At 49.3% G+C, this 15,050-nt stretch overlaps 1 protein-coding gene across 1 annotated transcript in view; it reads left to right on the forward strand.

Annotated features, from left to right (window-relative positions):
* LOC135897362 (nose resistant to fluoxetine protein 6-like) overlaps positions 1–14,616 on the forward strand; it is a 133,881-nt gene extending 119,265 nt beyond the window's left edge. Inside the window, exons 14-15 of the mRNA XM_070538891.1 lie at positions 12,392–12,534; positions 13,948–14,616. Coding sequence (XP_070394992.1) covers positions 12,392–12,534; positions 13,948–14,238 — 434 coding nt within the window. The 3' untranslated portion in view covers positions 14,239–14,616. The remainder of the gene's footprint in view (positions 1–12,391; positions 12,535–13,947) is intronic.
* The last annotated feature ends 434 nt before the right edge of the window (positions 14,617–15,050 follow it).

Genomic DNA, 15,050 nt, shown 5'->3' on the forward strand with positions numbered 1-15,050 from the left:
TCGTGGAAGTTGGTGGTTGTGATCACCGTGTCGTCAGAGTCCGGAGAACGTACGATGTGGTTACGGTGACGCACCCACTCACACACACCCCGGGGGTCACAACGCTAACACGATGCGACACTGGACCGGTGCGGGCGAGAACGGTAGCATTGGACCACCTTGCATGGTCCTCGCGAAAATTGCGGACACACCCGAAGTCTCCTTCGCTGAACGTAGTCGCACGATGCCGGCGGTGACTGGTGTTCTGAAACTGTTTGTGGGCGACCCGCTTCTCAACGGAGGGCCTGACGAGTTCTAGCCTAGACCGGAGGCGCCTCCCCAACAGCAAAAGAGAGGGTGCCTCTGCAGTGGTCGCTTCCGGGGGGTTGCGGTGTGACAGGAGGAAGTCTGCGAGCTCTGACGGTGATATGGGTCGGCTGGACTTTCGAAGTGCACCCTTCAGCGTCTGGACGAAACGGTCTGCCAGACCATTGCTGCTGCGATGATACGGAGCTGTTCTCACCTGTCTGGTTCCTACCCGCTGCAGGTACTCCTGGAAATCTGCATAAGTGAACTGAGTGCCGTTGTCGGGCACTAAAGTCTCGGGAAATCCGAATCTGCAAAACAGTTCATGTAGGCATGAAATGGTTGCTTCATTGGAAACACTTCTGGCCACTTTGAATGTGCATCAACCACCACGAGGTACATCACTCCATTTATCGGGCCAGCAAAATCGACATGCAACCGTTGCCAAGGGCGCGTGGGCCATGCCCAAGGATGCAAGGGCGCTTTGGGCGGCAGATTGCGACTAGACACGCAAGCGGTGCAAGACGCGGTGAAACTCTCTATGTCACTATCGATAGTAGGCCACCAAACATAGCTCCTTGCTAGTTCTTTGGTGCGAACAACACCTGGATGACCTCGGTGCAACTCGTCCAAACTGAACGTGAGGACTTTTTCGGAAACAAGTACGCCCATTCCCAGCATTATGCATCCTCGATGGAAGGACAGTTCTAGTCTTCTATGAAATAATGGTTTGATTTTAACCGGGACACTACGCGGCCAGCCTGACAGGATGAGTCACAGTACACAAAGTAGCATCAGGTAAAGTTTCACGCGCAATATCACTGGTGTTTATCGGCATAGTGTCGAAGCGTAGGTCATAAAAGATTGTTATTGGCAGCCTAGACAAGCAATCTGCGTCAGCGTTCGCTGCAGAAGGCCGAAACTTTAATGAAAAGGAATAGGCCGACAAACCAAACACCCATCGTTGTAGTCTTGCGGCTGCAACTGCTGGTATGCCATTCTTGGGACCAAGAATTGTAGCCAAAGGCGTGTGGTCCGTGATCAAAACAAAATGCTTGCATATACATAGTAAGAAAATTTTTTAACGCCGAACACGAGAGCTAAGGCTTCGTTTTCTAATTGACTATAGCCTTTCTCAGCACGACTCAAAGTGCGCGAGGCATGTGCTACTGGCCTTATCTGACCATCGGAAAGATTTGTGACAATACTGCACCTACCCCGTAGGCGGACGCATCATACGATAACTGCAGGGGCAGGCCTGGATCATAGTGCGCCAAGATCAGACCTGACGCCAGCAGCTGCTTGATGTTCTGAAAAGTGCGGTCGCAAACCGTGTTCCAATTCCAGGCGACGTCTTTCTGCAAGAGCCTGTTTAATGGGAAAAGAACGGCGGATAAGTTTGGAACGAACTTTCCATAGTAGTTGATGAGGCCCAGCCGCGAGTGAAGTTGGTGCTTATCAGTTGGCGCCGGTGCCTTGGTTATAGCGGCCAGTTTTTCGTCCGTTGGGTGGATGCCATGTTTGTTGATTACATGGCCCAGATAAGTCAGCTCGTCGCGAAAGAATTCGCACTCCGATGGCTTGACGCGAATTCCACGTTCTGACAGCCTTTTGAGAACTGCGCCAAGGTTCTGCAATTGTTCTTCCTGTGAGCGACGCGTAATTGGGATATCGTCAGTGCAGAAAAACACGTATATAGTTGAGGCCCTGCAAGACATCTATTATTCTTTTGAAATATTGCAGGTACCGAAGCTATTCCAAAGGTAGACGATTCACGGCGTAAAGACCCTTTGGGTGTTAAGCGTAACGTACCGTTTTGACTCTCGCTCCATTTCTACTAGCTGGTACGCCCTGCTGAGATCAATTTTAGAGAATTTCTGTCCGCCAGCGAGAGCTGCAAACAGCTCGTCGGGCTTGGGTAACGGGTAATGTTCTACGTCAAGTATGGGGTTCAGTGTCAGCTTGTAATCACCGCATACTCTAACTGACCTGTCCCGTTTCAAAACTGGCACTACCGGAGTGGCATACTCGCTACTCGTTACCGGTGTCAATAATCCCATCTGTTGTTGTCTAGACAACTCGTTCTCAACAGTACCTTTTAGAGAAAACGGAACGCTTCGAGCTTTCAAAAATTTTGGCGTCTTCCCATCTTTGAAAACAAGAGTCGCCTTCTCACCGCCGATGGTGCCTAGCTCATTCCTGAAGTCCTTATGGCGGTCACGCAAGCATTGTAGGTTGGGAAGTTGTTGAGCGCTTAGTTATGTCTCTCCCTGTAGCTGATACAGGCCGCGAACTTGGTTCCAATCGACGCACACTTGCTGAAGCCAGTTGCGCCCGAACAGTGCTAGCCCGCTTTGAGGAAGCATGTACAGCGGCAAGCGCTGGCACTGATTGTTGTGCTCAACTCTAAGAAAACAAACACCGCATGGCTTCACAGGTTCGCTTCACAAGTCCTGAGCGTCAACTTAGTTTGCCTCAGAGGTACTGCCGGGAAAAGAGCGGAACTGGCCCAGGGACATACCCAAACGGTGGCTCCCGTATCAAGCTCCATTTGCAAGGGAACACCCTTGACGATTAAGCTGAGCATGATGGGGTCTCCTGTCTCTACCCCTTTCGTTAGAACACTTTGCAGAGGTGTTTCCGATGGTTGTAACACCCGAACGTTCTGTAGTGGTCGCTTTCGCTTCGTCCGCAATTTTTCTTGCTGCCTTAGGCAGGCTTTCTGAATGTGCCCTTTCTTGTTACAGAAAAAACAAGTCGCATTGACATGCAGGCACGCATTGGTAGTGCGATTTGAGTTACAGCGGAAACATTTCGTTGTTCCCTTGGTAGGCAACTGATGCACGCCGAACTCGGTTTCAGGCTTCGAATGAGCAGCTGTAGCTTTAGCAAGTGCAGCTTGCGTTAGATTCCGGCCTTCCGAAAACAAGTGTCTTTGAATGTGGACTGAGCAAACCGCACACAAATCTGTCTTGAAGCGACTCGTCAAGAAACGCACCAAACTCGCATGCTTGCGCCAATGCCCGTAACTCCGCCACGTGTTCCTTCTGTGTTCCTTCTGCCCTCGGAGATAAAACTTCGCTCGCTCATCTATGACCGTTCAGGGCAAAATGTTTACGAAGCAGCTCGCACAAGCTTTCCAGGGTCTTCGAGGACGGCTTATCTGGAGCGGCGAACGACCTGAGGAGCGAATACGTTTGCGGACCCAATATGCGGATGAACGCGTCTACCCTCCGGTCCTCCGGGACATTATCGGCTCGAAGGCACGCGTGCACGCATTCTTCGTAGCTAGTCCGACCGCTCGTAGAATTGTCGAAATGTTCTGCTTGCCCCCATTGCAGACTCGTGGTCGCCTTCGCCATACTGTCCCAAGCGCCTGCTCCTCAGCTATCCGTGCGTAATCCGTCAGCCGGTGAATTCCGTTGCTGTCAGGCAGGAGCTTGTTCCTTGCTGGCAGCGTCCCATCCTCATCGCCAGTCTATGTCGTGTCTATGTCGTGGCGAAACGGTTGAGCGAAAAAATACGGCTTTATTTAGCCATCAACTTAGCAACAGCGGGCGAACTGCCCGGTTCTATGTTATAGGAATGAAAGCGTGCGCCAGCTTGAATGCCGGCGCTTTTAAGCACAACCACAGAGTGATAACGTTTCCGCCGCTACCACGGCGCATGCCTAGCTGTGACGCCTTGTCACCTAGGCGCGCGACATATCACATGCTGTCCATGTACGTCGCCAATGACCACAAGAACTGGGACGATGTGTTTCCATTCATCACATTCGCTTACAATACGGCATTTCAGGAAACAACAGGATTTAGCCCTTTTCGCCTACTGTACGGACACGAAGTTACCACTACCTTGGACGCAATGCTAATGCCTGACACATGCACACCTGCTCTCCGGGACGCGGACTCCTTCGCCGAAATGGCAGAAGAAGCTCGTCAGCTTGCGCAGCTACGTATTCAACGTAAGCAAAGTTATGATGCCCACTGTTACAGCATTCACCACAGGGACGTCATGTACAGCCCTGACACTCACATCTGGGTGTAGCGTCCTATATGTCAACGAGGTCGCTTCGAAAAACTCCTACACCATTGCTTTGGTCCACACGTATTTTTAGAACGCCTTAACGTTGTCAACAAGACTAATCCCAGGAGACTTTTCACGGTGCTCCCACCAGTTCTTGTGGTTCTTGTGCCTGTGGCCGAAATTATGCACGTAGTCCAGATGAAGCCCTATTACTCGCGATACCTGTTCTTTACTGTCGTGTTGACACTACTGATATGCTTATTTCCGTAGTTTTTTTTTTCTTGTCCACCTGACTTTTTTTTTAACCTGACTCGATGGTGTTTTAGCATTGGGACGATGCATTTTCGGGGGAGGCAATATTGTCACGCGTGTTTCACATGCTTATTCAATAATCATTATCACCAGATAGGGCGCCCATTGCAACGAATGCTTTACAGGTTTATTTATTAACATCATCATCAAATCGGGCGCCCAATATCGAACTGGTTGTGGGTAGAAGACGAAGTGAACGAGGTTGGTTTTTGTGGCCGTTTCAGTAAAGGCGCCGTTCGCTGCCGGTGGACGTCTCTTCCCTTTCCTCTCGCGACAATATAGACAATAAATGTGGTCCTTAGTACAAGTACAGACTAAACACACTTGTCTTGAGTCTATGAGTGGCCAGCTGCAGACTGCGCCAGCGTCCGTAACTCCTACCTCGTGGTAAATGCTAGGTTTCACATATGTTTCGCCTATAGCCCAATGATCCGACAAGAGGCATGATCATCCGTGGTTTCATTGCAGTGTCGGCCTGTGCTTTTTTTTTGCAATAGATGGTGGGCAACTCGGCTTAAGTGCGATTCGGCCTGTACATGTATTCAGCATTCAGTGTTCATCGTATGCTCATGTGTTTGTGTCGCGTTGTGATTGTTGTACTTGCAGTAATGTAAGCGTTTTTTTTATATATTGCACCACAGTCATTCAACCGACTCGTGTTGAAATGTACACAATGTGGCCACCCAGTAATGGCCATGATAGCCAACAGCATCGCGAAAAAATATGATGCAGATCGCATGCACTTGTTGGAATCGACATGAGGCGAATCGTTCATGCAACAGTCAAACTCTATAAATCTAACTGCAACGTCAACTATCCTCATTTTTATCCGATGCAACACAGACACCTATGCAATGTTTGCTTATGCACCACGCAGGTCATAAGTTTAATGTCATGGAATAAGTCTTGGACCGAACCATGAGGCAGAGTTTGTGTGACCCCAGCTAATTGGAGTTTTGGTGAATGTGAGCCGGAGAAAAGTCGGCTGAGTAAAATTTTATGGAGTCAGCACACTCATGCCATTACATCACACCGTGGAATAAATCAGAAAGCAGCTGCATCTTACAGTCTAGTAAAAAGAATGATTGTATTGCGGCGCAATGCAGATTAACACACGGAAGAAAAAGGACGTGACAGAAAGAGTGCCAGAAAAAATGTCTCGCGTTGTTTCTTCCGGCTGCCTTTTCTTCCGTGTATTATTTTACATTGCGCCACATTACCTTTATTATTTATGCACCCACTCGCCTAGTACAGTACTCGGCTAAAATAAAAAAATGATTCCCACACATAAATGTCATGCTGTCTTTGTATACCTCGCAAGTTGCTTGATATTTTTATTTTATAGAGGCAGCAATGACGGTATGTGGTTGAACGCGTTGTTGTAGTAATACGTCTAATCGCAGACTTATAAGCAACTTCTTTCTTGTTGGGCATGGCTTAAGCCTTGTGGTACGTCTGCACAGGTGACTATCTGTGTACGTGGAAGCACCGTGCGCACTTAAAAGGATGCTGTCATTCGCGGGAAGGGATGCAAGTGGCTGGCTTCACCGCACAATTTTGATTTGCTTGTGTTTAATGTGTTATCTACTGTTTGTGAATTCAAGGCGCTTGCCTGCTTTTCACATTGCTGCATGTGTTTTACAGGAGGTAGAAAGAGAGAGAGAACCAAGGAAAGGCAGGGATGTTTATAGTGAAGCAGTTTCTTGCAGGACTCACTGTAACGTTGCTAGCAGTATTAACAAAACAAATTCAATGCACTGAAGTACATTGGTGATAAATGGCATCGCGTATAGCGCGACATTGAAACGTCGGCTACTATGCTGTCATGTCAACAGTCCTCGACGTATCGTAGATACTCATTCTTTAAATTGTTCCATCCGTAAAAGCATGCCGCGCTACAACTGTGGCATTTTTTTTGTATATCGCGAGTTGCTTGTACGCAATGAACCAGAAAATCGGTACGAGATTGGAGGGTTATGTCTTCTCGTGAGTGACGCCTCGTAGTATTTACAGCTAGCAGTCCCTGTAAATAACTGAAAGGCACGCAAAAGCAAAAATGCGTACTACCATCAAACACACACAACTTGAAAAAAAGAAATTGGAGGACGCTTAAGCTTCGCCTTCAAGAGTGGGACGCGACAGCGTTCCCGTCGACCCGCCAAGGGGTATAAGACAATGCGCTACGGCACAGCGATCACTTACGATGCGCCCCGCATCGGACTTAGCGCCCACCTATCACGCGGTGAGCGTCGAGCAACGCAGCGTTCGGCGCGGCAACCAAACGTGCGCCTGAGCGAACGGAACGAACCAAAGAACTCGGTGTCTCGGAGGGGAAACGATCTACGCCAGCCAAACGTCGTGATCGGCACGGGCAGAGAGATAGATAGTAATCTAAAGAAAGGAACGGCGCTTGATTCTGCAACCGGGAGCACGGCGAAGCGTCGTCAGGGGAGGGGGAGTCGGGACCGCGACGCGCCTGGCAGCGGTCCCAATGCGCGCGCGGCGCGCCTCCTGTCGGGGCAGCGCCGTACATTGAGAGGAGGGGATCTTCTGTGTTTGCCGCAAGATGGCTCTGCGTGTGCGGAAAGCGCAGAAGAAATGCAGCGAAAACGCACTTCGCAACTCGTGTAATTGCGACTTCTGTACGTTACATGTTCATAATTACCGATATACACCGCAGTATAACTTTCCACGGCTCGTTTCGGAGGCAACACCGCATTCACTAGAGGCGCGTTTGTACCGCTTGGAAGCATCGAACTCGTGGCTGAGTGGGAGCGTCTCCGTCTCCCACTCCGGAGACCCTGGTTCGATTCCCACCGGGCCAATCTTGGAAGTTGCTTTTTACTTATGAAGCGCCTGCCGTGATTTATCGCTCACGGTCAACGCCGCGGACGCCGACGCCGACACCGACGCCGACGACACCGGCTTTTCTGCGACACGAGCTCCTTAACGCTATCGCGTTAAAAACTTTGCTTGATTAGCAACATAGTGCGTCAACAAACGCATAGCAGTCACTGAGCCGTATTTGCCCTGCAAGTTTGCGAGCGCAGCTCTTAGGCGCCCATCCCTGCGGCGAGCGTCGGCGATTTCAGACGGCGTCAGCGTAAACGAACGAACGAGCGCCGCAAAAGATGAACGCAAACGCGGAGCGCTGCGGAAGATGAAAGAAATGTGATAACACAGGAGGAGGGTGCTGTGGAACCATGAGGCGGAAAGCGGAGGTGGAGCGGAGGGAAGACGGCCTGCGCATGTGCTGAGTTGCCGGTGGTCTGGGCATCCGCAGTCGCGTGGGCGATCTCGTCTACACTTCCGAGGGGGGTCATAGTGTCGTGAGGTGGGTAGGGCTGCGCTCGTCCGTCGCGTCAGTTGCTGAGGTCACTTAGCGGTACAAGCGTGAAGTGGATCACTGTTCATGCAAGGGGCGATGGCGAGCGGCTACGAGCAAGACTTGGGGTGCGATCGGAGATGGTTGTTCGGCGCGTTCGTACGGTTACCGACGCGCGCTATTGGCCTACTCCGCGCCGAAGCCGCCAGCCGTGGGGCGCGGCCACGTTTTTCGTGACGTCAAAATGACGACACGCTCCTGTCAATCATCCTCCCACCGAACATTTCGTCTGCTAGGCGCCGAACCCGACGGGAGCTGGGAAGTTTGGAGCGATCATACGGCTTCGCATGGCGCGTCTGGTGGATTGGATTGGATCCAACAGGTGGCTGCGGCAATGGCGCTTCCGTTGCGAACTTAGGTTCTTGCGCTGGCGTTTCTAGAGGAAGGAGGAGAGCGGGTGGTGGTGCGACACGCGTTTGAAGAAATGGCAGAAAGTGAATTGCAGCGTCGTTTTTGTTTCTCGAAACAAATAATTCGTTGGTTGTACAGAGAAATTGACCCCATCATCGGTGCCAGCGAGCCACTGGAATGTTGTCGCTGCCTCTTGAAAAGGGCGCCACTCTTCCCGTCGTTTTTTTCTTTCTTTTTTCTTCTCGCTGTACGCGACACCACCAAGGGACGACGCAAAGAAACTAACAGTAATAAATTGCAGTAGTCACACGTACTACTATTTGAAAACGTGTTTGGGCTGGAGAAGAAACATACATTCTTTAGATAAAGACTTCATTCATTTGGAAGACGAGAAACATTTCGTTTTGTAGTGTGCAGCCGCCATGCGTGTCGAGGATAGCACCCCTGGTGTGGCGTTCCATGGGGTGTTAACGCCGCTGACACTGGTGGTACGACTTCCCGGCAACGAAGGGCCGCTCTCGTCGTTGGTGGAACGAAAGTGTGAGAAGAAAGGCGTAGTGCGGCGCAAGATGGGCTGTGCGGCGATGATGACTACGTAATGACGCCAGAGTGGCGCGCGTCGTCTCTGTGGAAACAAAGCGCTGCATGAGCGGAGATCTCTCTGCGGCGGCTGCTGTGAATCGCACATACGCGTCACCCACGCACTGTTTCTCGTGATCTCCCGATTAGCGAGGCAGATACACCATACTTCGCTCCGTTTGGAAATTGCCCCATGCGACAGACTGTCCGCGCCAGCCAATATATCACAAATTGATAACGCGTATGGAGCTGCGCTCAAATTTCGCATTAGGGAGTATCGAAATCGCCGGTGATTTTTTTTATCTGCCTTTTTCGCGTGCGCTGATGAGAGCTTGATGAGCGACAGATGCCATTTCACAACAACAACAAAAAAAAGACGCGAAATAGCACTCTGAATCTTTCGACGAAAAATCGGTGCGATCGCTACGACTTGCTAGCAACCGCTTGGTCGAAGTCGCAGATTGTGGGCTCCACACCTGATACTGTGATTTTCATTACATGCAATCGAAATCGTACTTCCGGTGCAATGAAACTCGTATCGTGTGAAACATGCTTCACGCGTGCGATGCTGTTCGTCATATAACGGCGGACTGGTGGGCGTTCCAATTTCTGCCATGGCTGTGAGTGGCGCTCGCTAAACCTCCCAGAGCTAGGCTATCAATACATCTACACTACGCACAAGACTAGTGTATGGATGGACACCCATCGAAGTAGCTCAGTATATCGCACGTGCCATGCGTTGATCGTGAGTTTGGCTTCGTCGTTTGTCGTTTCTGCAACATATATTATTCTTGTCACATATTAATAATGTGAAGGCTATACCGGGTGTTTCAGCGAACACTTTCAGAAGTTTTTAAAGGTTTCCGGTGGCAGATAGCACAATTCTAGTTCATGAGCTGGTATACTCGAAGAGGCGGACATTACTTGCAAAAAAATTGAAATGCCTACTCGACTAATTAAAAAAAATCACTAATTAAGTTTTTAACTAACCACCTTAGGCTCATATTTCAATTTAAATATTCTAGCCTTGGAGCTCGCAAGGCGGATTCACTTGGAAGGAATTCTCAGCATGAAAACAGTTTCGAGACATTAATTCCCGAGCATTTCGGAGAAATGCATTGGCGTTCCAGTTACTTTCTTAACAAAATGTCGTTTATGCACTCAAGCACAAACGTAACTGGAACGCCAATGCAGCAGTCACCAACCTTTCTAAATATGCCCAGGATGCCGCCCATTCAATCCTGACCGGCTGACGCCTATTTCAGCTTTGATAACGCTGCATGGTTTTCATGAGAGCAGACGCGCTCTTTGAGTGCGCGTGGGCATAAGTGGGAGCTAAGGGCCGCACTTCTGCGGGCGTTTCCTTGCAATGGTAAACGTGCATTCATTATTCAAATCACGTCGGGCAAAGACGACTTCCTTTTGATGATGGTCGCCTGCCGCCACAGGGTATACACGCTTATCAGGATGTAAAAGAGGCGACAATAATTTGTCCCGGCTCTCTGGAGGTCATCACTCGTTTTATTTATTTATTTATTCTTTTAAAGTCACGAAGGTCAGGCGCATTTCCTTGCAACTGTTCCTTCCCGTTGTTATTGCTCGAGCGTCGCTGCACTTGAATAGGGAATGAGTTACAACTATAGTCTAGTGCTATGCTATAACCTGCTTCACCCAGAACCAAGGTTTTCTTTTCCTGGTTTCTCTCCTCTTCTTTTAGCGTTAGCCATGGGCAGCAACAAGCTTTCACGTTGCGTTTCAGAAAACTCGCTTATGTAAGTTATTATCAGTATGCAGCTTCGGTTAAATTCATCCCTGTAATTTGCGTGAAGAAGCTTTGTCATTCCTTTCTATTTTTTTTTAATAGCTCCCTCAATTTCTGAATAATCACGACGTGCTTGCAGTGTGCGTTTCATTGGTACGCTGCGCCCGTTCTCTATAACAATGAAATATTGTGCCGTCGTGCTTCGCTGGGAAAATGGCGCCGCAGTTGATTACTTCTAGTGCAATAGACTGTATATGCGGCTTGACGATTCCTGGTGTCAGGAATCCGCTGCGGCTATGGTAGGAAACAAATGGGAAAAAAAGTGAGATGCCTCCTTCTTCTTGGTACGCGTGAAAAGTCCGTGATAGGATGTGCTAAATAGAAGTAGTGCCGCGATCCTCTCATTTTTCTTTACAACTGCTCCGCGTATTCTACTGACTGCCACTCTTGAAGCAGCGCGTAAATCAATACTCCGTGGCACATGCAGTAATAACAAAGCACAAGCACATAAAAAAATTCACAGTTTCCTCATAAAGGAAAAGCATCGATTGCGATAGCAAATTAGTGAACAGCTATTACGAAGTAAGGATACTAGCTTTATCGGCAGTATAAGCTTGTATACATAAGCATGCTACCCAAATTAACAAGCGTGGTGTGATGCGCGCACAAGCAAACATGAACACATCTCATTCGATGACCGCAGAAACTCAGTGTGAAAACGCTGGAGTGAGGAAGCGTGGCAGCAGCAGCGAGCGAATTGACCTTCGCGCTGCCCGCGCGACACAGCGCGCGGCGGTCTCTGCCCATCGCAGATTGCTTTCAAGATACAGCGGCCCGGGTGGGCGCGCGCGGCCGCACGAGCCGCCGAGATTGGAACGCGCCCTCCCCCCTCTCTACCTAACCCCGGAGCGTTGTGCGCGACGGAAGGCGGTGCGTTTGCTCCCCGACTTCCTCCCTTTCGTGCGCGAGATTGAGCCGCCATCGCCGGCTCACCCTCGCGCGCTTTCACTCGCTCATACAGCATACGGCGCGCCACGCCGCAATAATTTTATCGCCCTTAGACTTTATAAAGAACCGCACCGCGACGGCGACGGCAGAAAAAAGCTTGAATTGTCCATATAATTGCTATCACAATAAAAAAAAAAGGGCCGAGTATAACTTGACCACCGTGGTGGCTTGACGGCTATGGTGTTGCGCTGCTAAGCACGAGGTCACGCGATCGAATCCCGGCCGCGACAGCCTCGTTTTTATGGGGCGAAATGCAAAAAGCACGTTCACGGGAGCACGTTAACGATACCGCGATGCTCAAAATTACTTAAGTGATATTGCGCGACGAAAAAAAAAAAAGGACACAGACGTGAGAGAAGACGACACACCAAGCGCCCGGAACTTGCCAACTTGCCCAACCAACTTGCCCAGAATGCTGCTCTCATTAAGCTCAAAATTAATCGTGAGCCCGCCACTACGGCGTGCATAATCAAATCGGGGTTTCGACACGTAAAACCCCAGAATTAAATTCAATTCAGTATAACTTATTATTACGGAAGTTCTGTATCTTGTGAGCTTGGATAACAAGGATTTTTTGTAAAGAACTACAAGCCTAAAGTAGCAGTTATGAACAACAATTGCCAAAGGTTTACTACTCAGGTCTGTGGAGAGTTTGTTTATAATTTGTTTTTCTGATCACGCAGGTTTCCTGTGCACGTTCCTGTCATGGAATGCCTTCACGCCCCTCAGCAGGCTGGCCTTCGGCGTGTACATTGTCCACTTGCCCTTCGCACAGCTGACGATGCACATATCGCGGGAACGGATGCACTACTCGCATTTCTTCATTGTAAGTGAACAGGGCAGAGACAGCGTTAGTTTTCGTTTGCTTCAGGCGGAAGCAATATGCCATGGTTCGGTAGTAGTATCTGTGATTATTCATGTAAAATATGGATCTGCTATAACCCACACACTGACTCCACGCTCTGGAGCAAAGATCTGCAGCAAAGGAGACAAGTGCACCCTCTTTTTGTTGACGTGAAACGTCTTTAAAAAAGTGTCAAAAGGGGCAACTTGCTGATACCTGTGTTGCAAAAACTTGTGATCACATATAACTTTGCAACCAGACTACCCATGCAACTTACCATGCATGGATTGCGGGCGCCGACGGTGCCGATGGTGCCGTTGTTGCGCCACGCATGACGCACCCGGAGCCAAATATTGTCTCGCACGCGGCGTTCAGAGAAGCGTAGCTGGGCAGCGTCCACCGATCGGCGACGAGATCCGGCTGCATTTTCCAGAGAAGGGAGGAGCGTATCGCCCATTGTGCACGCCTAACGCTTCGATGGCGCATTCATTCAGTCAACGTCCCGCACAGAGTGACTACAGGCGAACAATGAAGGAACGCTAGTTCTCGTTTACTTTTATGGATTGCAGGCGGCGCCCATAGCTTTTGCTGCAATACACAGAGGAGGTGAGCCGACCTGTTTTTGTTTTCCTTTTTTGCTAATTCCGACGCGTTTACTATCTTCCCTGGCATTAATACTATGCTCAGAATAGCACTACGTGATACTTTTATATAGAAGTACTTGTTTATTGTTTCGGCCAGCTGAGGAAATAAGATACCCTGTGTATCAAACAGCAGAAGTGCACCCTCTTTTTGTTGACGTGAAACGTCTTTAAAAAAGTGTCAAAAGGGGCAACTTGCTGATACCTGTGTTGAAAAACATGTGATCACATATAACTTTGCAACCAGACTACCCATGCACCTTACCATGCATGGATTGTGGGCGCCGATGGTGCCGATGGTGCCGATGGTGCCGCTGTTGCGCCCGGTGACGCATGACGCACCCGGAGCCAAATATTGTCTCGCACGCGGCGTTCAGAGAGGCGTAGCTGGGCAGTACGTTTGTCCATTTGAGCAGGAATGGTGGCGTTTGACGAGGCTCACTATGCCATAGTCAATATGAATTGTCGAACTCAAAACTGACGTTCATCAGGCCTGCCAGTGCGGAATGTGCTACAAAAATTTCACGTTTGCTCGGCTGTTGGACGATATGTGACGTAAAGGTATGAAATTCAGTCCTCGCCTGTTTTGCGTGTGTTGTCCACAAGGCATACACTCCTTTCTTGTGAAAAGGCTTACAGTCAGCATGGAACGGGCTGTTTGAATAAACGGTTTCTTAACAAGGTTTTTTTTTAACTGTATGTTTAATAGTCTTTTTTATCTCACGTACTGTTGTCTATCCTATTATTCTTGCAGGTTTCGTTCTTCTTCACCATACTCGTTTGGAGCTTCCTAATCAGCTACTTCATGTTCATTTTCTGCGAAGCTCCAACGGGCAGACTGGACAAACTGATCTTCGAGGCTCGACGTGCGACAAATAAGATGGAACTCAAGGACAAAGTTCCGAATCCCAACGATGCGGAGGCAATGATGTCGCAAGTGGTCCCGACGTTACGAGATTCCAATGCCGTGCAAAACAGCAGCGGCAAGGAGGCCTTAAATGGTTTGCATAACGATAAGGGTAGGCCCACAACCTCTCATCTGTAACATCAGTACCAAAGGCCGCTAATTTCTGACATGACCATTTTATTTCCCAAATCACCAAGCCCGTTCACTATACTATAATCACTATACCCGTTCTATGGGCACAGGAAAAATGCTTTGTTTTCCCATCATAAGACGCAGAAGGGCCTTCGAGGAATGTGTCCTTGTCGATGTATCTGTAAGATTGGCCTCCTGTAGTCTCTGTATGTGAAAAGTGGTTATGGTACTACATCTGCCAGGGCAGTTATAACAATTTGATTGTGGATAGCAAGCATAATAAATTACGTGTATGAACGTACGCTTGTCGTATACATGTTCGATCGAGGTGTCGTGCTCCTCTTCTTGTACCTTTATCTCGAAGTTGGCTGAATGCTGAAATACGGAAATGAAGTGGCACACAATGTTGATTTTCTTGGCTGCTACGATGTGTTGACTCTATACTGTTATTTGGTCTTCTTTATGAAGGTGTTCAGTGAAGCGCAATCAGCGCATAGACACCGAGGTGTGTCTGTGTCCTGTTCGTCATCTTTGTCCGTGTGCTGGTCGCGCTGCATTGAACGCAACTTATGGCTCTGTGTGATAGCTGTTTCATCGGAGGGGGAGAAGGCAGGGAGGCTTCGCAGGGTCCTTTTAGCGAAAGTGTCTGCGAAAGGGGTCGGTCAATGTCGTGGGCCCCAGTCAACATGGTGGGTATACTTTAGAAGGCGTTGGCTATGCATGTGCAGCGTCCGTGCCTCCGGTTTGTGGTGGTGTTCATTTACCCGCCGTGGACGCATACTGTACTCTTGGCTACTGTGTTGTCTACGCTACACTTC

Source organism: Dermacentor albipictus, chromosome 1 (genome assembly GCF_038994185.2).
Source record: "Dermacentor albipictus isolate Rhodes 1998 colony chromosome 1, USDA_Dalb.pri_finalv2, whole genome shotgun sequence".
Taxonomy (NCBI): Eukaryota; Metazoa; Arthropoda; class Arachnida; order Ixodida; family Ixodidae; genus Dermacentor; species Dermacentor albipictus.